At 46.5% G+C, this 24,120-nt stretch overlaps 4 protein-coding genes across 4 annotated transcripts; 3 read left to right on the plus strand and 1 right to left on the minus strand.

The window, feature by feature from the left end:
* Nucleotides 1–1,203: 1,203 nt before the first annotated feature.
* LOC123476924 lies at nucleotides 1,204–2,779 on the minus strand. The gene is made up of 2 exons (XM_045179934.1): nucleotides 2,042–2,779; nucleotides 1,204–1,407 (listed from the first exon to the last, which is right to left on the minus strand). Exons 1-2 carry the CDS (start codon nucleotides 2,777–2,779, stop codon nucleotides 1,204–1,206), a joined length of 942 nt encoding a protein of 313 aa, XP_045035869.1.
* A 1,542-nt stretch (nucleotides 2,780–4,321) lies between these two features.
* On the plus strand, nucleotides 4,322–5,963 carry LOC123476925. The gene is made up of 3 exons (XM_045179935.1): nucleotides 4,322–4,861; nucleotides 5,399–5,671; nucleotides 5,838–5,963. The coding sequence occupies exons 1-3, from the start codon at nucleotides 4,322–4,324 to the stop codon at nucleotides 5,961–5,963; spliced, it is 939 nt and encodes a 312-aa protein (XP_045035870.1).
* A 2,333-nt stretch (nucleotides 5,964–8,296) lies between these two features.
* On the plus strand, nucleotides 8,297–8,695 carry LOC123476893. Its single transcript, XM_045179838.1, has one exon. The coding sequence runs from the start codon at nucleotides 8,297–8,299 to the stop codon at nucleotides 8,693–8,695; it is 399 nt and encodes a 132-aa protein (XP_045035773.1).
* Nucleotides 8,696–15,847: 7,152 nt separating this feature from the next.
* On the plus strand, nucleotides 15,848–17,828 carry LOC123476926. The gene is made up of 5 exons (XM_045179936.1): nucleotides 15,848–15,911; nucleotides 16,437–16,704; nucleotides 16,768–16,875; nucleotides 16,934–17,279; nucleotides 17,343–17,828. Exons 1-5 carry the CDS (start codon nucleotides 15,848–15,850, stop codon nucleotides 17,826–17,828), a joined length of 1,272 nt encoding a protein of 423 aa, XP_045035871.1.
* The last annotated feature ends 6,292 nt before the right edge of the window (nucleotides 17,829–24,120 follow it).

The following is a 24,120-nucleotide window of genomic DNA, read 5'->3' on the forward strand; positions in this document are numbered from 1 at the left end:
ATTCGGTTTTCCGCATTGCCAGAAGGTCGTGGATCGCTGGGTCGGATCTTAAGACTTTCAAGTGTTTCGAGACGCATCTGAAGGTTTGGGCATTGTCCGAATACATGATGGAGACGCTACCTCTCCTGGCGGAAAATCTTCGAAATGCGAGGAGGAAGTCGCGCGCGGACATCGTTTTTGTTAGCTCCAGATGGACGGCCCTCGTTACAGCACAGGTAAATAGGCAGGCATAGCTCTTTGGCTGTTTAATTGTGCCTTTCTTTTTGGCTGAGGATTCGTCCAATTGGAGATTTTCTTCATTTTCCTCCGATGGTTCTGTGGTTGGAGGTTCTTCAATGGGCTCCATCGCTGGAGGGTCTACCGTAGGCTCCAAAGCCGAACCATCCGTTTGCGAGGGATCCGTGGAGGATGTAGGATCCGTTTGCTTGCGTTTCTTACGCAATGTTGGGTGTTTGTAATATAGCGGCCCTGCGAAATCAACACCCGTGATTTCGAAGGCTTTCGCTTGTTTCAGTCGATTAATCGGTAGAGGTGCAGCTATTTCTCTGAATGGCAGTGAAGATAGCCGTTGGCACTTGACGCAGGCGTGCCAGACTGATTTGGTCTGTTGGCGTCCTTTGATGATCCAAAAACGTTCTCTTAGATCCGATAGAGTGGTTTTAACTCCAGCGTGTTTTAGCGAGACGTGTCGATCTTGGATGATTAGTTTGACGACTGGATGTTGAGCGGGAAGCAAGATGGCGGGTTCAATCTCCCTGTCTCTTAGCGCTAGCTCTACTCTTCCTGTTATTCTAATCAACTTGTCTCTTGCGTCCCACACGGGTCGGAGTGCGGCAATTTTCTCCTTATGGTGCGGTTGCCGCCCTTCTTGCAGATCCTGAAATAGCTCTGCATTCGTCAGTTCCTCTACTTTTAGATGTTCTACCATTATCTGTTTTCCGTCTCCTGTCTTGATTGGAGTCTTCACTTGTGTGGCGTTTGTGGGGCGGTTTTTGGAGGCGAATCTCAGTATCCAAGCAGTTCTTCTGAGTAGTCGATTCCAAGACGGAATTCGATCCAGGTGCCATTCCACTGGAGTGTCTGGCTCCACGGAAGCTACCGACATGGTGACGGTTTTTGGTTTTGCTTCCGCTTCGATTCTTTCATGGATACTGGGTTCTTCTACCTCGGGCGTTGAATCCGGCCATTTGGTTTCGTCTTCTTTCAGCCATGATGGTCCGTTCCACCATAGCTCGGAGTGTACCAGCGTTGCGGCTGGCGCTCCCCGCGAGGCGAGATCCGCAGGATTTTGGACGCCTGGACAGTGCCGCCACCAATTTGGGCCAGAAAGTTTCTTAATAGCATCGACTTGGTTCCTGACGAATGGTTTCCACCTGTTGGTGTCTCCTCGGATCCAGCCAAGTGCCACTAGAGAGTCAGCCCAGAATATAGTTCGCCACGATTCGATGTGGAGAAAGTTCTTGAGTTTTTCTCCCAATCGTGCCGCCAAAAGTGAGCTTAAAAGCTCCAATCTTGGTAAGGTGACCTTTTTCTTTGGGAGAGGCGCCACTTTTGTCTTGCTAGCAAGAAAATGGATGACTGTGTCGCCGTTTTTGCTTTGTAGCCTTGCGTAGGCAACGGCTCCATAAGCGGCCTCGGATGCGTCGCCGAAGACATGAATTTCTGCATTTTTTATGACCCTTTTCGAGTAGCCTATCCAACGTGGGATTTTTAAGTTGGCAAACTCGTTCAACCCAGTCATGGCTGCTATCCATGTCTTCCGTATTTCAGGAGGCGCTTCCACATCCCAGTCAATTTCGGCTTCCCAAAGTTTCTGGTAGATTATTTTCAGCAGGAGCGTTGTGGGTGCTAGAAACCCAATGGGATCGAATACTCTTGCCGATATTCTTAAAATATTTCTTTTGGTCACTAGTTCTCCCAATTCTGTCGCAGCTTCGATGATAGGTGCGGGATCGAATTGGAAGGTGTCAGATTCGGTATCCCATCGAATCCCTAGGACCTTAGGCTGACCTTCTTCCAGTTTCTGAGTAAAAATTTTCACTATGGGGTTGATGAGCCCCTTTTCACTGAGAAATTTGCGAACTGTTTTGTCGTTGGTGACCCAACTTCGCATGTTGAGTTTTGCCTCCTGGAAGATGGATTTCGTCTCCTGTATCCTGGTTTTGGCTGTGGAAATGTTGTCGGCGCCTCCAAGGTAGTCGTCAACATAAATTTGCTCCTTGAGCTGTCTTACTGTGGTGGAGTAGATTGATTCCATGCCGTCTAGGTGTTTGTTTAGGGTAGCTCGCAGCAAAAATGGGCTGGAGCTGAGCCCAAATGGGACTCGTTTCCACTTGTATGCCACTAGAGGCGAATTTGGCGTTTCTGGCTCCGTGATCCACAGGAATCTGACAGCTTCGGCGTCTTCAGGATGCAGGGCGATGTTTAAGAAAGCTTTTTCGATGTCTGCTATCCATGCGATTTTGTTCAAACGGAATCGCATTAAGACGGCTAGCAGATCGGGATTTAGGTTCGGGCCGGTTTCTAAGACATCGTTGAGGCTTGGGCCATACTTTGATTTTGCCGCCCCGTCGAATACCAGTCGAATCTTCGTGGATTTTTTGTCCTGTCGGATGACAGGATGGTGTGGCAGATAAGTGTGGAGTCCTTCGTAATTCTGGTCTGCCTCCTCTACGAAGTTTTGGACGCGAAGCTGGTCTATTTCCTTATGGTAGGCTGATAGAAGTTCTGGTGTTCTTTTGAGTCTTTTCAATAGACTCTCCAGTCTTCCTTTTGCCATCAGGAAATTCTTTTCTAGCCTCCATTTGTCCGTTTTCCACGGGATTGGGGTGCAGTATCGCCCATCTTTTTGACGGGTGATTTTGTCGCCAAAGGAGCTGAGAGCATCGTCTGGCTCCACTGCATCACAATCGTCTAAAATGGCAAAGTGTTCCAGCTTCCAGAACAGAGATAAGTCAAAGTCCGTTTGCCGTTTCAATTCTTCTTTTACGATTTTCCGTTTTTCCTTTTTGTTTTTGGAGGTATGGTTGAGCTCCTGGCTGGAAATTTCTTCCGTAGGCCTCGGCTGGGCGGGCGAAAATTCTTTGGCCTCCTTGCCGGCTCCCATTACGTCCATATCTTCGGAGGGATTCGTAAAATAAAATTCTGAATCGAGACATCTGGCTGCGTACGATGATACTGTCTGATGATTGGAAAAGCTACTGCATTGTAGCATTTGCTGGATTATTGCCTTTTCTTTTTTCGATCTTTTTTCCTTCGAAGGTCCAGCTATCATGCGACCTAGTTTTGTGTTGTATGCTCTCGGACTTTGGATAGCCGGTTCGTTAGGAATGATTTTAAACATTTGGTCGACTCCGATTAAAATGCCGACTTCTTTTTCTTGGCTGTTGGTTTCAAACCTGTCGTCAGCCATTTTTTCGTCTTCCAACCACAGGTGTCTTGCGAATGCCGTGTGGGAGTAGGGTCCAGTGTCTCCGATGTAGTCCGTTTCCAGGGCTGTTATTTTGACGAGTGGGGCTCCTTTCCAGGTGCCCCGAACTGTCAATTCCACTGTGTTGATTTGCTCTACTGGATTGGGTTTTCTTTGTTTGAAGACTCTCGTCCCGATATTTTCCACAGCCACTATCTTCAAATTCAGCGATTTCGAAATAGATCTGGTGACCCAGGATCTATGGCTGCCATCATCAATAAATAATATTGCCCTGGTTTCTTTACCATTGGGGCCTACCACCATCACTGTTGCCGTTTTCACCACGAGATCGCCGTAGGTGTTTGCACTGGAGACAGATGCCATGACGTTCGTTGGGGCATTGTTTCCAGTGTGTGCAAATCTTGTCACCATTTTGTCACAGAGGGCGGTGTGGTGTGTCGCCTGGCAGTGTTTGCATAAGTAGTTGGTGGGGCAGTTTGAAGTTTCGTGATTGTTGTGACCTGTCTGGCCGCTAGAGTGCCCCCATGTCAAGCCGAGAGCTAACAGCTAGGCCTCAGTCTCGTGACGACCGAGTAGAACGAAGGTCGTCGTTTCCCTGTGCGAAATACAAAGATTCGCGATCGAGCCGTTTACTCGCCTACTCTATCATAACATGGTGCAGTTGTAGAAACACGTTCGTATTCCCTCTGTGTGTTTTTTTTTCCCCAAATCTCTTTGACTAACTGGAAGCCACCACACGTACGAATTGCCCGTTATCGCCCTTCCACTCCCCTTTCGCGTGGTCGTTCTCAACATCCCATGGTTTAGCCCCGCCATCTTGCGTCGTCGTTACGTCGACCAAAGTTTATCCTGCGACATCGTGTGACACAGTGCTCCGTCCGGTTGCGTTCAATGCTGCGCTTTGATTACACCAACACGCCTACCAGTTCGTCCAACGTACGCGGCAAAATGGGTGACGCAGACGACGCCGCCGCCGACGCTGCAGCCCGTTTCGACTTCCTCGAGCAAGGGCAAGCCGCCCTTCAAACCAAATTTGATACGATATCAAATCAGCTGCAGCTTCTCCTCAACGCCCCTCGCGGAAATATCGTGCCACCAAATCCGCCGCCTCCACCTCCGCCACCTCAACTAGCCCCCACCGCAGCAATTCCTACTCCCAGACGTCGGCTTGATACGTCGTCACTCGAGAAATTACACGGTGATATTCCGCTCGTTGATTTCAAGACGTGGCGCAACCGATGGGACGACTTTGGCCGACTGAACCAACTATCGACCTACCCGGTGGAGGAGCAGACAGCTGCCCTCCGCCTATCGCTAGACACCACGATGCAACAAACTGTTGAGGTGGCTTTGAATTTTACGCCCAACAATACCACTCTGCCATCGGAAATCTTGGACGCCATCGCAAACCATATTCGCCTAAAGCGAAACGTGGCATTGGACCGCGTTGCATTCGAAGAATGTCACCAATCAGCCAACGAAACTTTCGACGAATTTTTTATCCGGTTGAAGAGACTGGCGGGAACGGCGGAACTCTGTATTCATTGCTCGGACGAGCGTTTGGCGACCCGAGTCATGGCCGGCGTGAGAGACGGCGAATCGCGAAGGAAATTATTGAGTCTATCCCCCTTCCCGACCCTGCAGCAAGCGGTGAACTTATGCCGCGGAGAGGAATCCGCCCGCGCTAACGAACGCACGCTAAGCGGACAATCATCCGTCAACGCGTTAAATGCCAGGCCACGTCGACAGCCACTGCCACCCGGAACAGCAACATGCAACACTTGCGGCAGATCGGCCCATAACAAGGAAGAAGTTTGCCCGGCCATCGGTCGGAAGTGCCATATCTGCAACGAAGCAGATCATTTTTCGCCACGCTGCCCGAAACGACCGCAAAGTGAGTCCACGTCGCGAGAGAAATCGGTCCGATTCAAGGCCAAGGTGCCGCACATTGCTGTGTGCAACCTTCAGGTCACTAATGGTCACCGGAAAACTCCAATTATCACCCTGGATTTACGCACGGGCTCCGCAAGAGCATTTACCGCAGTTACATCAGCAATTCCGGATCCGGGAGCGGAAGTATCCGTCGCCGGTCTCGACGTGTTGAACAGCCTCGGCCTTGCCGAAACTGACCTTTCCGGAGCCAAATACGACCTCGTCCAGGCAGACCGCTCCTCCACTCTACTATCCATCGGACAGCTGGAACTTACAGTCCGCTACGGACCGCGCGAGGCGCAATGCACCGTGATCTTTTGCCCGGCAATACGTGGCATGCTACTTTCTTGCGTAGATTGCATTTCGCTGGGCATTTTGCACCCCACTTATCCTAAACCCCTTCCAGCCGGCGACCAATCGTCCATCCGATCCGTCGGTCAGTCCACCCCACCATCCGATCCTATTTCCTTCTTAGGTGGCCCTCTACCCGAAAAACCGACGGAGGAATTTATCAGCCAAACCCGTTCGGCCATCATGGCTCACTTCGACGTCGTTTTCGACCAGTCCCAGGGCCTACGCTGTATTGATGGACCAGCCATGACCATCGAGCTGACCAACGACTTCGTGCCGTACTACGTCAACGGCGCCCGCCCCATTGCGTATGCTGACCGACCGGAAGTGAAACAAATGTTGGACGATATGGAAGCCGCCGGAATTATTGTCCGCGTGACCGAACCGTCCGACTGGGCTGCCCCCCTCGTCGTCTTGCGGAAACAGGATGGGAGACTACGTGTTTGCGTTGACCATACCCGGTTAAACAGATACGTTCGCCGGCCAACCCATCCAGTTCGGACACCCCGCGACGCCGTATCGGAAGTCGACAGCGACGCCGTCTACTTTAGTTGCTTCGACGCCAAAAATGGTTACTTCCAGATCCCATTGGATGAAGCCAGTCAACACCTCACGGTCTTTATGACCCCGTGGGGTCGGTATAAGTACTTGCGAGCTTCCATGGGGCTGAGCTGCAGCAGCGACGAGTTCAATCGCCGAGCCGACGCTGCTTTCAGCCACCTATCCAACACCGTGCGCGTCGTGGACGACCTGCTGCGCTTCGACCGCTCCTTCCCGGCCCACGTGCGAGGCGTCTGCTCCGTGCTCCAAGCGGCACGCGACGCCGGCTTCACGTTCAATCCGAAAAAATTCTTCTTTGCTCAGGAGCGCGTGAAATGGGTCGGCTACATCATCCAGCGCGGCGGCATCGGCGCGGACCCCGACAAATTAAAGGCAATCGCCGACTTTCCACGGCCACAGGACATCACCGAACTCCGCTCATTTTTAGGCCTAGTGGAACAGCTCGCCGGTTTCTCCAGCTCCATAAGCGGGTTAAAAGAACCACTCCGCCCACTGCTACGCACGTCCAACCCATTCATCTGGACCCCAGACCACGAAAAAGCGTTCCAGGACGTCAAGAAGGCGCTCATCAGTCCCCCAATCCTCACGCAGTTCGACCCGCAGCTGGAAACTATGCTACAGACGGACGCGTCAATCAAACACGGATTGGGCTACGCCCTGCTGCAACGGCACGGCACAATCTGGAAGCTCGTGGAATGCAATTCCCGCTGGTGCACTGATCCGGAGACACGCTATGCTATTGTCGAGCTTGAGTTGGCGGCCGTCGAATGGGCGGTGCGCAAGTGTCGTTTGTTTCTGTTAGGTCTCCCGAAATTCACACTATTGGTCGACCACCAGCCACTCGTCTCGATCTTGGACCGGCAGACTCTCGACATGGTGGAAAACCCCAAATTACAACGCCTCAAAGAACGTCTCTCTCCATTTGTCTTCACCACGATTTGGAGGAAGGGTAAAGATCATTCCATTCCCGACGCTTTATCCCGCTCCCCCGTCGGCCAGCCCTCGGAAGAAGACGTCGCCGTCAACGCGGACATCTCATCGCACGCGCATCACTACATCGTACGTCGCATTCAGTCGGTGAGTGACGAGGAGGCTCCGGAAACTACACCGTACCTGCGCGACCCACTTCTTGACAATTTGCGATCGTTAGCCGCAACGGACACGGCCTACGACGAGTTAATCCAGGCCATTTCAAACGGCTTTCCGTCGGAGCGCCGCCACACGTCTGCCAACATCCGTCAATTCTGGGCCATCCGCATGGATCTTTCCGTCGACGACGGATTGGTGCTATACAACGGTCGGATCGTGGTGCCCCAAGCAGCGCGACGTGATATCCTCCAGAAGCTCCATTCGTCCCACCAAGGCATCACTAGGACGAAACGACGCGCGCGGCAGGCGCTTTACTGGCCCGGAATGTCCAACGACATAGTCCTACTCATCGAAGGGTGCCAATCATGCCAGCAAGTCCGCCCGAGCCTACCCAGGGAACCCATGTTGGTGGAGCCACCACCGCATCGCATCTTCGAGGACGTCTCGGCTGACCTTTTCCAGCACGGGAATCTGCACGTGCTGGTCTATATCGATCGCTTGTCCGGCTAGCCGGCAGTACACAAGTGGCATCGAGATCCGACGGCCAAAGACGTCATTGCAGCCATCGCCGAGAACTTCGTCGATTTAGGCGTGCCCATCCGATTCCGCTCGGACGGCGGACCCCAGTTTGCAGCAGGATCTTTCCAGCAATTTCTTCATCGTTGGGGTGTAGCGCCGGCCCCATCGTCTCCGCACTATCCTCAGGGCAACGGCCACGCCGAAGCGGCCGTCAAAACAATGGAGTCTTTGGTGCTCAAGCTCGCCCCCACTGGCGATTTTTCCACCGAAGCATTTTCCCAGGGCCTACTAGAGCTACGCAACACCCCTGGAGAAACGGGATCTTCCCCGGCCGAAATTGTCTTCGTCCACAACCTGCGTTCAATCGTACCGGCCCACCATTCTTCATATGCACCTCGCTGGAAAGCCGCCACAATGGAGCGTGATCGCATCGCCGCCGCTTCAGCCAAAGCGAAAATCTACTACGACGCACACGCTCATGCTTTGGCACCGCTCAAAATCGGAACTGAAGTCCGCATTCAAGATGAGAAAACCAAGTTATGGGAAAAAGTCGGCGTCATCGTAGCCATCGGGAAATTCCGCTCCTATCGCGTAAAATTTGCAAGCGGGAGCGTCCTGTGGCGAAACCGGCGCTTCCTACGTCCGATCCGAGCCGCAGTTGCCCCAGATCCTGAAGGAAGCCCGAACACGCCACCTCGCGATGAGGAAGCAAACGGAACCGCTCCACATCCAGCAACCAATCGCTCATCATCTGATTCCCCCCCGCGACGTAGCCATCGTGAACGCCGAGCCCCCAATCGCCTCGATCTATAACAATTACAGCCACTTTATGTTATGTTCACTTCATGCTCCCCCTGCCATTTATCGCTGTCTTCATGCAACCTATCGCCTTCATTCTTAATTCAGATCTCGAGTGTGCTTTTTCCCTTTTTTGTCCGTTGTTTGTTCGCTTCCCCATTCTGTGAAAGCTTGTGGGGGGATGTTGTGACCTGTCTGGCCGCTAGAGTGCCCCCATGTCAAGCCGAGAGCTAACAGCTAGGCCTCAGTCTCGTGACGACCGAGTAGAACGAAGGTCGTCGTTTCCCTGTGCGAAATACAAAGATTCGCGATCGAGCCGTTTACTCGCCTACTCGATCATAACAGTGATTAGGGCTGAAACATCTGACGCACCTTTTCTGCCTGGCGATTATGGCCTTTTTGTCCTTGAGGTTTACTGGACAAACCGTGGGGTAGTGTATTTCCCCACAGAAAATGCACGGTCTTGTGCATTGTCGGACGATGAAGTTGTCTTGTCGTCCTGGTGGTGTATTTGATGGCTGTGTGCTTTGTTTTGAATATCTTCTGGCTTGTGGAGCTAGTTGGGATCTAGCTCCAATCGCCAGTTGAGAGGCTGTAGCAGCTGGTGTAGTTGTTGTCGTCTGCTGTGGAGTTTAACCGTTTCCGATTTCCATCGGCTGTACCTTTCAGCAGCGTCGACTTGATCCCTGATGAAATTCAGCAGGGCTGTCATGTCGGTGATGTCGTTTGCATCGGAACTCGACCATTCTTTCTGCAATTCTGCAGGAAGCAATTTCATTAATTTTGTGCCAAGGAGTCCTCCAAAGGTGTCTTTTTGTACCCCGAGTGTCTCCAAGGCATTTATGTGCGACTGGACGGTGAGCTGAAGTCTTCGAAGAGCCGATACGTCTGTCATAGACTTAACAGGAGCCAGGTTATCAAATTTGCATAGATGGGTTTGAATGAGGGCCTTTGGTTTGGCATAGACCCTTTTCAATTCAGCAATGGCGATGTTGTAGTTTGCTGCAGTCAGTTCCAAGTTTTCCACGCACAAGTATGCTTCCCCCTTGAGATATTCTTTGAGATAGTCGAATTTTTGGACGTCCGACATTGTGGACGAGTGGATGGAGGCGTTAAAGCTCTCCCAGAATGACGTCCACTCAAGGATATCTCCTTTAAAATGTTTGATTTGCCTTTGGGGAAGGCGTGTTGATTGTGGTGCAGGTATGGCTGCTACTGGAGCAGAAGCGGCTGCTATTGGAGCAGCAGCGGCTGCGGCTGCAATTTGTGCCGTAGCTTGGTTTTGAGCTATCAGCTGCTGAATTTGTTGCGCGTAGGCCTGTTGTTGCTGAAGGACTTGTGCTGCAAAGGCTTGCTGCTGTTGTGTGAGCAAATCATGCAGCACCTTGCTTCTGTCTTCTTCCCGTTTTCGCTCGTCTTTTCTTTGCTGGTCTTGGAACTCAGCGTCCAGTTGCCGTTTGTACTCCTCGCGTTTGTTTTTGGCTAGAGCGAGTACAGCACTCATGTCTTCTTCGACTTCTGCCACTGCGGAGTAATCTTGTTCGATTTGCTCCTCGGTGGCGTTAGTGGATTGTAAGTTCCATCTAACTTGGTCGCTTGCCTTGATGAATTTCTGGTAACGTTGCTTGAGGAGTTCGGTTTCCGTTGCAAGGTCGTTATCCAGTTCTGCCGTCATGGAGAGGTTTTTGTACTGCTTGATTTTGTCCATCGTCCTAGTAAGGTGGCCTTTCAGGCCTGCTCGTGTTGCCGATGCCCCTCGTGACATTTTTATTTTGGTTGCTGGAACGAACTCAGGCAAAAAGAGAAAAGGGAGGCTTGGATTTTCCTGCTCCTATCACCGAAATTTCTTCAGTTGATGTCGGGTTTTGCCGACCTTTTCCGTTGCTTGATTCTTAGTAGTAACAGCTGGGTCCGACTTCTGGATTTCCCTTAAAGAAGTGGGCGAAAAATTGAAAGCTTTTAGCTTTCGTGTTGCCACCAGTTGCGAGTAATGGAAGGGAGTAGCGTTTCGCTGTACTCCAAACAGTGGGCGTATTTTTTAAACTCCACTGGCTTGGGATGTTCTTCCTTCCTTTATTAGGCGACTGTGAGATGTGGCGAATAAATTTGGCTCTTAGTTAGCTTTCGGTAACTTAGAGCACTTTACCGACTTTGTTGTCAGTTATACAGGTGTCACGAGGTTTGGACAATGGCTTAGCACGATCTAAGATTATTGGACATTAAGCGGAGTGCAAAAAAAATTTGGCTCCTCCAATGGCATAAAGAATTCAAAGCAAGGTTTCAAGAGTAGCGAAGAAATCATAAGTTAAAAAAAAAGGGATCCACCATAGCGTTATTTCTAAAGGCTAGGTGGCATTAATTTGCAATTTTTTATGAAATAAATGAAAATTTTGGAATTCTTGGAAAGAATATAATAATTAGTGGCGTACTACTTCAATATAAAAAGAAAAAATCAGAATTTCTGAAGTGTACAAAAGAAGTTGTAATTTTGAACGCTATGTGGCGTAGACGTTCGTTTCTTTGAAAGAGAAAAAAAAAATTTTTGATTTTGAGATCACCAACAAAAAAGGAGGAAAGAGTTTCGAATCTGAGCGCTAGATGGCGTAAGACGTTCAGCTCTGAAGAAAATGTTTGACAATTTAAAAAGGGAAAAAAGTTTGCTATTTTGAGCGCCAGATGGCGTAGGCGTTCAGTAGATGAAGAAAAATGTTTAAATTTTTTGAAAAGGAAAAAAGATTGCTTATTCTGAGCGCCAGATGGCCTAGGCGTTCAGTAGATGAGAAAAAGAAAAAAAATATTTGAATTTGAGAGGGAAGGAAAAAAAATTGAGTAATAGGTTTGTAGATTTGAACGCCAGATGGCGTTTGCTTTCAGTTAGAATGGAATTTTGAAAGTTTTTTGAAAGTTTGAGAAAAGTGATTAGAATTTCGAGCGCTAGATGGCGTTTGCTGCCTCGAAATTTAAATAAATAGAGATTGGCGTTGCCTAATTTCTAAATATGTGAGAAAGTTTTTTCGTTTAGGGAGTGTAATTATTAAATTACTCTCCAGTTTAGAAAAAAGAAAAGGAAATGGCAACAATGGATTTTTAGTTTTATGTTTATTACAGAAGAACAATCACAATTCGTGGTAGAGATCGATTAGATCGTCAGGGTCAATTTCGATAATTATGATGTCTTCTTCTTCTTCTATTACTATTTCTTGTCCTTCTTTTCCTTTCTCTTTCTCTTCTTCCTTCTCTTCTTTCTTTCCTTCTGTCTCGTTGATGGTGATGGGTTTGATCACGGGGGTCGGGTCGCGGTGCGGTTTGTCCAGGATACTTTTGGGGCGGAATTTATTTCGGGTATCAGGTGGAATATAAGGCGTTGGGTCGAGGTGTGGAAGGTTTAGAGGATGTCCGCGTCCACCTTTGATTTTCGAGCCATACTTAAATTCATTATATTCGATACGACTTGGTGGTGGGAGGGGCTCCGGTTCTTCCTCTGGGAACAGTTGTATCAGGTCGTTATCCGGGGCTTCCGCTGTTGAAGGCCCGGGATCGCGTTCGGGGTGCCCGATTGGTGTTGCTGATGCTGCCGCCCCTTCCTCTACCTTCGGTTTGTACCGGATGTCTCCGGAGTACTTTGGAGTGATGGCCTCCTTCAATTCCGAGAGTGGCATGTGCCGCACGATTATTGGGAGAAGAGACTCCAGGAGCGAGGTTGTTGTCTTTTGGGTATCTGGATTGGCTGCAGCGGTTGCTTCCACGTGGTGGTTGTAGACTGCAACTTGGCGCCGACCTTCCGGGGTGTTGTGGAATCTTCTCGGAAGTGTGGGCCCTGTCCACGGCCTTTCCAGACCCGCCTTACGCCTCTGCGCCCTTTTGATCTTCTCTGAGTCCCTAATTTTTTAGGCTTGTTTGGAGACCCGAGGTGCTCCGCTATGGCGGAGGACAAACGAGAAGAAGGGAAATTAATGGAGGAACCTCCAACAAAACAAAGAAGAAGAAAAAAAAATTTTTTGAAAAGGAAGAGTAACGAAATTCAATCCAATATGGCCGCCACCGACCACGTGAGTGAGAGGCAAAAAAAAAAACTCAAACTCTTTGGCTCGAAATAGGGAAGAGAAAAAAAAGTAGCAAACGAGAAAAAAAGAAAAAAGAATTAAAGTGTTTCAACAAAAAAAAAATATTTTACGGGGAGGTAACCTTCGTGGAGGTCTCTCCAAAGATTCCTAGTTTGAGCTAGGTTGAACCCACCGTAATGGCCGCCACTGACCACGCGGTGGAGAAAAAAAAGGAGAAAAGAAAAAAAAAATTTTTTTTTACAAGACAATTATTTACCCGTCTACTGTCGCAGTTACTACGACGTAAGTAGCAAAAAATGAAAAAAGGGAAAAATTTGCCCTGCGGCTAACACGTGGTGTTCACCGAATAAGAAAAGAAAGAAAAAATTTTAGGGGTGAGTTACGTCTCCCCACAGTCTACTTACAGCGAAATTTCTTAGTAAATTTAAATTACTTAACTAGTTCGAAGGACCATGTAAGATATTAGTCTCCGGTTCGAAGGACCATGTAGGATATTGTTCAGCCCGTGACTGAACTTACCTTAGTAAAGAGAAAAATGTGATGATGAAATAAGAACACACGGGAGCACTGGCTGCTGTCTAGACGGTGTGAGGTATATTTTGTAACTGATTGCCCCTTGCCCTGTACATTTTCCGGCCGGTAGGCCGAGGGGCGGGGCTACACAAAATAAATTGTGACATGGTGGCCTCTTAGCGAGGGCCACCCAAATCATATTCAATAAAACGTAATGGAAGTCGCGTCCGTCTTCCAGCTCGTGTTGTCGGATGTTGGGAACGAGATATATTCCCAACACACTTTCCGGCTCTCTGTTACAGATTTCATTACCAATGAAAGAACAACATGTTTCGAAGGTCTCTACCTTCCATTGGTGACAGAGAAAATTGAATCTTCACACAAAGATTTTATTCTTATCTGTTTTCCTTCTCGAATTTTGGCTGGGTTGATGTGACCAGCAACAAGGCACTCAAAAAACTCTTTTAGAAGTGGTGGAACTTGAACTTCTCCTTCCATCACATCATTTACAGTTACTTTGGTAGAAAATGCTTTTTTGGGCTGCTTAAAAATGACGTTGCGAAGAATATAAGCCGCATTCCTGATCTAAAAGGAAGGAAATAATATTACTTTATACAATCAACAACATACATCGATTTTTAAAATATCTTTACCTGAACGGGAATCTTCTTGTCTTTACCAAATTTTGTGCTCAATGCTTCATCCATAGAAAGTGTGGATTTGAAAACTATTTTTCCTATACTAATCGTTGGATGGATGAACGACTTCACTCGGCCACCAAAATGAATTAAGAATTTTTCCCCCAAACGAATTTTTTTGGCATTTTCTTTTTCAATGTCAGCATCGCAGAGGCCAAATTCTTCCAAAGCAAAAAAATAATGTCTCAAAATGTCTGCCATACGCAAAACATCACCGAAAAAAAATAGTTTGGTTTCCATAAACGCAGTTGTTGTTTGGAAGGCTCTTTCGCAGACATCTGTTTTCCTCTGCCAGGCAAAAGCTGCTTTATTAACACTCTGCTTTTTAATGGTGTCAGCTCTGTTATGATAAACTGTTCGACATGAGCGGTGATACTTGACTTCATTGGCGATAAAATCACCAATCGCCGTAATTTTTCCAAAAAAATTTGTATCGTTTAGGAGTTTGGCATCCTCTTCTATTTTCCCTCTCAAATCCATAGTTTGGCATTGACTCAAAGGTTCTCGAGCTTTGTCTTTCAATACTATTCGCGTTTTTCCACAGAATATACAGTTGTTATCGAAAACAACATTTGGTGTTGGATTACGTTTCTCTCCAGAACGCAACGAGCGAACTACGACGTTTAAGTTATCTATTTCAACACACCAACACAAATGAAAGTTAGATGAAAAGAAAACATTCTATTAGTAAATTTTAATATTACCCGACTCAAGTCCTGGTGTTGGCTGAATACTTTCTACGACAACTTGAAGTTGTGCTTCAGAGCTTTGCTCAGCTAATTTACCAGTGGCAGCTTTTATTTCATCTTGTGAAACTGCCGTGTAATTTTTGTAGCATTTCACATGATAGCCAATACTATCACTCAGAGCTGTTGGAATTTGGATTTTAGAAAACTTTGAATTGCTACGAAAACGAAACACCACTTCAGCATTTTTGCACTTTGCTAAGGATGTTTCCGTAAACAGCAAAACTTTATCTTTCGATTGAACTTCATCGTTCACATGTAAAACACAAATCCTGGTGGAATCTGCTTCGGTAACACTGGTGAAACTCATTTTTTACTTGTTTGTTACATTTGAAAATCCGCGCAGGTAATTGCGTCACAATTGTTTTGCCAACAACATAGCAGACGACAACTGCGTTGCCAAGTTTAAAATTTTTATTAAATAAAAACTGTATAGCAGTAAATGTAAGAATTCTTTTGATTATTTCAGATGTTTTTTAGTAGTTACTAGTAATACTGGTCTCAATGCTTGCATTGAGATTAAAAAAAACGCGGGCTGAAAGCAGCATTGCCGTACACGAAGATTTGCTACCCGGTACCCAAATTTAAGTTACGCACTTCATTCTGGTCATCATTTTGCACCTCTTAATCTATTTTGGGAGTGCATATTTAAAGAGAGTTTTTCTTTCTCTATTTTATCGTATATTTAGTATTTAGTACAACTAATTTTAGGTTTTATGGTAAAAAAGCTATTACACACCCTGTTCTGGTGTGTATTTTGCACCACAAAACCAGTTCTGGCCTTTCATATTATTACTCACAATACCATTCTCTATATAATAATTTAAAAAATATGTTGTACCCGTGATTTCAGATTTGGTGTTATATCACGCCCAGCGTATCGAAACGATGAAAAAACAACAGAAAAATACCGGTATTTTAACCCGCTCCCCTGTTTTGGCCACAAAGAAAAACCCAAACAGAAAATCGAAAAATATGCAAATAGACCACCGAAAGAGGGGCGTTTTTTACCCCTTTTTTCTGTTTCATACAATACTATCAGCTGTTTTTTAAGGATAGGTCTATATTGCGTCCCCTTGTTCGTGTGTGTGTGTGTGTTCCAAGTTTTCACCGTTATTCGTGTTTCTTATTTCGTGTCGTGTAAGCATGGGGAGGAATAACGAAAACCCTTGTCACAATTACTTCGATTACGATGCAACTGGAAATACAAGTAGGTGCAAAATAGGGGAATGCAAGCGAGTTTTGAAAGGGAAACATGCTACTAATTTAGAAAGTCATATTAGGGCCTTTCATGCTGATATTTTTTCTGAGATAATGAAATTAAAAGAAAACGCAAGAAAGCGTAAAAATAATGAAGACCATGAAGACTCTCCTCAATTAAAATTAAACAAAATTACAATTAAGATGAGTAAAGAAAAACTGATGGCAGCGTGCGTAAATATCGTGGCTGTCAATGGGCGCCCTATTTCATTAATAGAAGATAGTGGTTTTCAAATGATTATTGACCCTATAATTAAAGCTCTTGAACCTAATTTTGCGATTAATTGTCAAAACGTTCGCCAAGAAATACTTAAAGTGGCATCTGATAGACGCGCCTCTATTTCCAAAGAGGTAGCTGGGAAACTCTTATGTGTGAAATTTGACTGTTGCACACGTCTTGATCGTTCTATACTTGGAATAAACATCCAATATGCTGAAAAAGGTAAAATAATTCTAAAAACCCTTGGAATGATAGAAGTGTATGGGAGACATACAGGAGAACATATAAAAGAATTGATGCTAGAATGCATCTTCAGTTACGGGATTTCTGCCAATCATATATATTCCCTTACAACTGATAACGGCAGCAACATGATTAAATCTGTGCAACTTTTCTTGGATGGAGACGAAGAAGAAGAAGACATTGATTTTGACGAACTGAACATAAATAATGACGAAGAAGAAGAAGAACTTGTTATTAACGAACTCTCGGAAAGCATTCGCGATGTTGTGCGCGGATTTCGGTGTGCAGCGCACACATTACAACTCGCAGTGCTGGACGCGCTTAAATTGAAATCTGTTGACAGATTAATTGGAAAAGCCCGTGCGGCGATGAAAGCTTTGAAAAATCAGGTGTTTATGGTTTCGATTCGGCGTAGTAAATTGAAAAAAACAATACTTGATGGGAAAACCAGGTGAGATATAAATAACCGTCGTATGTCCCTTTTTTAAACTATTATTTGATAACGACAGGTGGAACTCGACACTTGCGATGCTAGCTCGTCTTCTTGAGCTTCGGGAATTCATTACTGAAATAGAAAATTCTCATGCAGATTTAAAGATCAGTGAGATTCAAAGGATTGGCATTCAGGAGATATGCTCCGTTCTCGAGCCGGCCCGAAAAGCATCAGTCAGGTTGCAAATGCAACAGCTGACCATAGGAGATTTTTACAAATTGTGGACGTCGTATAAAATGGACGTAGAAGAAATCGACACAGTATTTGCGAAAGCTTTTTCCGTGGCCCTTCAAACACGGGAAAATTTGTTGATGGATAATGATATTTTCCGATCAGCAATATATCTAGATCCTAGAATTAAGGTTAGTTGTAAAATTAAATAGCTTCGCTTTGTGTAACTAAGATTAACATGTTTTGTTTGTTAGGTAATTCTGTCTACTGATGAGAGGGTAAAAGCCAAAGCTTATTTGGTCAATCTGTGGCAAGCTGTCCATCAAATGAGGTTAGACAGAAACTCTAACAATAACTCTTTCCCACACGGACACGCTGAGTCTTTCATTGGGCCCCTTGATAAGTTTGAATCAGCCATGCGGGAACGTGAAAATTTTATGGTTTCTCCGGCATTCACCATTGAAAACAAACGAATCGACCACCTTCTGGAAAACTTTGAGGGTCATCCGCGAATAAATTCGACTGAAAATTTACTGGAGTGGTGGTATAATGCACGAACTGACATGCCAGAATTATTTATTCTAGCCGAAATTGTTCATGGGGTACCTGTTACTCAAGTCAGTGTAGAAAGATGTTTCTCTAGCCTCAAGTTTGTTCTTTCTGCTTATCGGAATAATTTGACTCCTTCAATATTAGAGGACATTCTTTTGATTCGATGCAATGAGAAATTTGAAAAATAATCTATCAATACATGTTCGATTCGAAGGTCAATTTGAATTCAGAGGGCTTCAGTTGTTTGTATTCTACGTTCGATTTCGAGTAAGAAACGGCTTCATCGGAACGATCTTGCCTTATACCTCCCTTATTTTTCTTATATACCACAAGCCCGTATTACCCCTATCTCTGCCTTCTGTTATTGTTTTTTACAGGGATGTTGTAGGCCCTACCCCCACTTTTCATGAAAAAAACGCCACTTCTCCTATCCTTCTACTGAAACCACGATATCCGAAAAGAAGCGGCCAATTCTTTTGTGTTAAGGTGAGAACCGAAATCAAAAACAGACATTTCGGTTTTCAAAGTATCTGAAACAGAATGGTCAGAGAAACAGATATTTTTCAGAGGTTTGGGTCCCTGATCGTGCCGACTTCGGGATCACCTGGTGACATATTTGCATAATTTGTGGTGGACCAGAATTAGGGTTTCGTTCTCAGCGTTTCTTAGTTAGTAATAATATCGTCTTAAACCTTTGTACAAATGGTTTCTGACAAAAACCTCCTCGGCTCCCCGACTAGTATTTTTTCGTTAACCAATTCGTCACAGTTGAGCTCGATTTCCGTTTTATGGTTCACTAAAAGATCAACCAAGGTTGAGCTCTACCAAATTGAACGAGATCTTTTCTAAAAGCTCAACCACAGTCCAGACCATGGTTGAACCACGATATAATAGCAAGGTACAGTATCCTGCACAAAAAGGTGAACACCGATTTTTTTTTAAAAAGCCATCTGTGGGTAGAAAATATTAATAGTTTACCTTTTTAAGGAGAGGTAGGGCGGTTTTGGCGCAAAATCATCATAAGGGGGGTTGGGTAGTGTCAGTCCAGACACCTTTTTTTTGCCCTAGGTATTGAATGTCTTGAAAAAGTGTAGACTGTATCATCGGTAGACTCCCCTACCCCCCGGTGAAGTAGAACAATTTTTGCAATACAAAATAGTCTTTCCATTACTCGTTATTGTCATTATGGGGTCGGGTAATCGGGTAGCATATGGAAACCCAAAATTATTCTTATCAGTATGCTAGCTGTTTGTTAGTAAATTGTTAGTGGTTTTTGCTCAGATGGTGTTTCAAGAGCCACAGTACTTGGCACAGCTTGATTGATGGTCTCAAATTCTTCATTGTCTATCCTACTTGGGCCATCTAATACGTTTGTTGTCAAACCTGGTACTTCACAGTTTTCCTGAATCTTTTCGAAGCTTTCATCAGGTATTTCCTCTTCACTGAGAGTAAGCAAAGTAGATTTTTTTGAAAAAAAGAGGTCACTTTAGGAAGTTAAGCTACAAAATCAACGCGCTCAGCTGCTTTTTTCCTTTTTAAATTTCCACTGTCACTTTTCTTCATTTTTGGTCCTAGTCGTTGGCTCTCAACTAACAGTGCTAATTCTACGCAAAACACCAGTCATAAAACCCATCGAGACACTAACTGACGCAATGATTGACTCAACTAATTCAAGGCCAACGACCCCTCCAGCGATGCATCCGCATCCGGCTTAAGAAGCCGAGGCCCCCTCCCAGCTCTCGGGGCCCCGGGCAGCTGCCCAGGTTTGCCCAATGGGTAATCCGGCACTGCCACGAGCGTAAAAACGATGAACGCAAGTTTTGAGGCCGGGTCGCGCACGCGGACGTGGGAACCCAGCGGCAGGGGGGCGAGGGGCCGGGAGCGTTCATCGTATTTAAACTTGACCGCGGCGTCGAGCTCAGCTTGCCGGTTGCGTCCCTCCATAACCGCTTGCAAGCGGGTGGCGTACGATGTCCGGTGTGCAGAATGATGGATCGTAGGGGGTGGCCGAAAACCATTTCCGCCGGAGATAGGCCGTTCTCCCTGGGGGTGTTCCGGAATTCTAACATACCGCGGGCTAACTCGTCCGACGTTATATCACCGCGGCGGGAAATTTTGGTCACCAGGTCTTTCATGGCAGCGACCACTGCCTCTGCGTGGCCGCTGCATTGGGGGTAGTGTAGCGTCGAGTTGCCCCAAGCCACTCCCCACTGGCACAACTTGGTTTGAAAGCTGTGGGCGTTGAACTGTGGGCCGTTGTCGGGTGCATCTGAACCGGAACCCCCAGATCAACGAAGTTCCCGACAATGGCCTGGGTGTCTTCACGGACCGATGTGTCGTGCCACCATTGATGAACGATGGGCCAGCCGGAGAGGCTGTCTGCGTAGACGAGGAAGTGTAAGGATCCCACCTGGAAGAGATCCGCCGATACGTCTTCGAACACCCGTGACGGGGGATCGCGCAGAAGGGGCTCTTGTGGTTGGCCTGGCAGCCGCTCTTGGCACGATTGGCAGCTCTCACCCGTGAGGTCGTTGGTGATCCCGGGCTAGGATAAGGTCTGGCGCGCCCGTCGCTTCATCCGGACGATCCCTTGATGGGCCGCGTGAAGTTTGTGTAGAACGTCTTTGCGGGCCGATCCAGGGATGACGATGCGGAGGCCGAATAAGACGAGCCCGTCGTCCACCACCGATTCTTCGCGGATTAACCAGTACTGGCGGATATACTGAGCCGTTTGATGACGGGGGGCGGAGAAACTGGTTGCGACGGCCGTCATGAGCACGTTATAGTCCGGATCTGATGCGGCGGCTTCTCTCAGTTCGTCTAGGAGGCGATCTGGTAGGTGGGGCGTCTCCGCGGTCACCTCGTCGTCGGTGGCCGATTCCATGCTATTGATTTGGAAGACCATTACGCGTCTGGCGAATGCTTGGACATCGGAATTGGTGGCCTCGTCGTCGGGGCCGGGGTCATTCACTGGTGCTCTGGAGAGAGCGTCTGGAATGGAGTGGGTGCGTCCCTTGCGTCACGCCGGGGTAAAGACGAATGGCGATAAGCGCTCCTTGAGGCGCTGCAGCTTGGGATTCTTTACAGCGTCTAAGGTGTACTTGTCCAAGATGGTAACTAGGGCTTGGTGGTCGACAACGAGCTGGAACCCCTGCAGACCTAGTAGGTAGAGACGGCATTTCCGCATCGCCCACTCGACCGCGGTGAGCTCCAGCTCCACTATGGCATATTGGAATTCCGTTTTGGTACACCAACGCAAATTCACGTCGACGAGTTTCCCTGTAGATCCGTGGAGCTGGAGCAGTGCGTACCCCATTCCACCGCCGATCGGCGCACGCAGGTATTTATATCTTCCCCATGGAGTCATCAAAACGGTCAGGTGTTGCGATGCGGGTGACAGGGGGATTTGATAATTCCCGTTGGCCGCGTCGAACGTAGAGAAGAATTTGGCCTCGCCGGGAATTTCGGCGATTCAGTTCATTCACAACCTTAACCTGAAGAAGAAGTAACAGTATCTGAGGGAATTCCCGTGTCACCTGACACTACCGGTAATGAAGTGACCTCCTCTCCTCCAGCAGAAAGATGGAAGAATCAAGGTTCAAGACCCCGAAAAATAGCAGCCAAGGGAATCACCAACAGAATGTAGTCTTTCCTGAAAGAAATGGAGAACGCGGCAGATTAATTATCAAATATAAAAAAGCCTTGAATACAAACCAAAGAAATCGTAAAAGTCTCGTTGACGGGGGAGGAACAATCCTTCAATGGCTTTTTGAAGTGTCGACACAGAAAGATTTGGAAGAGCTGAACAATCAAACTCAACTTCTCTCCCGAAATCAACGAAAAGTAATCCATATTTTCGACAAGCAAGCAACAGTTTTGAATGAATCACTGTGGGAAACAAGAACTAACGCAAACTTAATTAGAGAACTACGAGGCCAATACTCCATGCTGAAAAATGTGACCACAAACATTATGGAAAAAATAGCTGACATGGAAAACGTAGAACTGAGTCACTTCTAATATTTTTTCCAACTGGATGAAACATTTGAAGCAATGAATCAAATCTTGCTGTGGCTACAACACCTGGCTGATAGCCTCGACGTCGGTTTTAGTCTCCTAGCCAACGGGCATTTGGCCCCTCAAATCATCTCTCCAGCTAAAATCAACAAAGTCATCAAAACCATCAATGGTCAATTACCAAGAGGATGTTCTATTTCTAGCGACGAACTTTGGGTCGCTTACCGAGAGTCTATTGTCTCAGTAGCGGTCATGGAAAATTCCTTTCGCCTCTTCATACTGTTGGAAATACAGATGCGTGTATCCTTTATTAACAATCTGGCAACACTGTTTATTCTGTCTGATCTCGTTTCTGTCTGCTATATCACTTGACTACTATTCTGTACCATATTCTGTGTGTAATCTTCTCACCTCGTGTTGAATAGACAAGTGTTTCATCATCATTGTACTCTACTTATATCTTGTTTAATTCCTACAAGTTTATTTAGGTAAGTTTCAATATCTTTTACACCAAGAGGTGATACGTCTATGAGAGAATTATATATACACATATATGTGCTGTTACTAAATGGAGTTACATTTCACACCATATTCCCAACAGGTTATGGGCCCAGAATTGACGCGATAGAACACTACAAGCGCTATGTCAAACTCAAAAGAAACAGCACATATTGCTACATATGATGGCATAAATTTCTCTGTGTGGAAGTTAGGACTATGGGTTCTTCTCGAACAACACAACTTGTTTGGCATTGTCCAGGGAGAAGAACTACTTCCCGATATGGTATAAAAAGTCTAAATTAGCTTTGTTCACTTTAGACACCATTTATCTTTCAACTCTTTTCTCTTTCAACAAGCAGAATCTTGCTGGCAATCTTGCCAACGCAGATGCCATTGCGAGCTGGAAACAAAGAGATTGTAAGGCAAGGGGCTATATCTTGTCCACGATTGAAGTATCTCAGCAAAGGATTCTCATAGACTGCACATCAGCATATCAGATGTGGCAGGTTCTATCTGCCCAACATCTCGAGCAAGCCTCAGACAATCTCTACGATCTTCAGGCCAGATTCTATCAATACCAATACAAGGAGGGCAATGATATGAAAACGCATATCGCTGACATCAAGGCAATTGCTCATCACCTAGATGAAGTTGACAAGGCTATAGAAGAAAGAGAGCTTATTGTAAGGAATGCATCAGCTCACTCTTTCTTGGAAAAATATCCTCCCTCTCATTCCTGGAAACAAGTCATTTTCCTTTCCATCCTTTCATTACGCTCACCTTGCGTTGGTGATCGCGTTGACTTTGTTTGTCGTATAAAACCCCATCAATTGTAATTCTTCGTTAGTCAACACTGGGCTGTTCACCCAGTCTAGTGTTGATTCACCCCTTCGCGAGTCAAGTGTCAGGTCGTTTATTCGACCTGCTACTGGCTTGCTCGTTCCCCGTTTAAACTTGTCTTATTTGTGTCTTTGTTGTGCTTGACCCTGGCTATACGGCTACGGCCTGTATGTATGCCTCCAATCGTTTGAGACATTCCTCGACTTGTTTGAATCATGTTAACATTTTACGGGAATATACCATCGAACGAAGTCCGCAGCTTCCCTTAATCGAGTTGTTGCAATCTGCTCACCCGACGAGCGGATGCGACTAATCAGATTGGTTAAATTACACGAATAAATAAGTACACGACAAATGAATTAGGGTGCTTACACGAATATATTAAACACAAGAAACACGATGCACGCGAAGGAGCCAGGTATTGGCCAAAGCTCTCTCTTAAACTGGCTTACGACAGTAAGACTTACGGAGACACACTTGTCTCAACTGCTACGCCAGGTCTCACCGTCTTTCTCGTGCGCCGGCCGGCTTACGTGACAGTCACGCCAACTGACGGTCACAAGGGACAATCACAAGGGCCCTCAGGGCACCCAAACAATACAGAAAGGGACTCATAGGTGGAGTAAGGAGACAGACGGGGCCGTCTGCAACAGAGTAAAAGCTATTTACTTAAAGATGAAGTAAGTAGGGGTTTTACATTATTACGAAGATTGTATGCACTCTCCCAGCTCCTTTTCGAAATTTTGTGTCATCTTGGAGACACATATCTGTGGATAGACAGACAATAGTCTCTCTCACGTCTCTTCTTTTGCAAGAAGAAAGAGAAATCGGTCGATGGACTCCTAAAGGAGGCAGCAGTCAAGAGGCGGCTTTTCACGCAAAACAATCGGTCCCGTCTGATGGTGGGAACAATCAGTCTACACAACATGGTCTTTATGCTCATCCAACGGCTGGTTCATCACACCACAACAATCGTAACCACCCTAAAAGAGGAGGATGAAGCAACACTCGCCATTAGCATGAAAATGATCGTCAGGCCAGTCAGCATGACGATCAACACAACAAATCAACAAAGAAATGTGATTACTGTACAATGGATAATCACAATACTGTTTATTGCAA

Source organism: Daphnia magna, linkage group LG10 (assembly GCF_020631705.1).
Source record: "Daphnia magna isolate NIES linkage group LG10, ASM2063170v1.1, whole genome shotgun sequence".
In the NCBI taxonomy this organism is placed as follows: domain Eukaryota; kingdom Metazoa; phylum Arthropoda; class Branchiopoda; order Diplostraca; family Daphniidae; genus Daphnia; species Daphnia magna.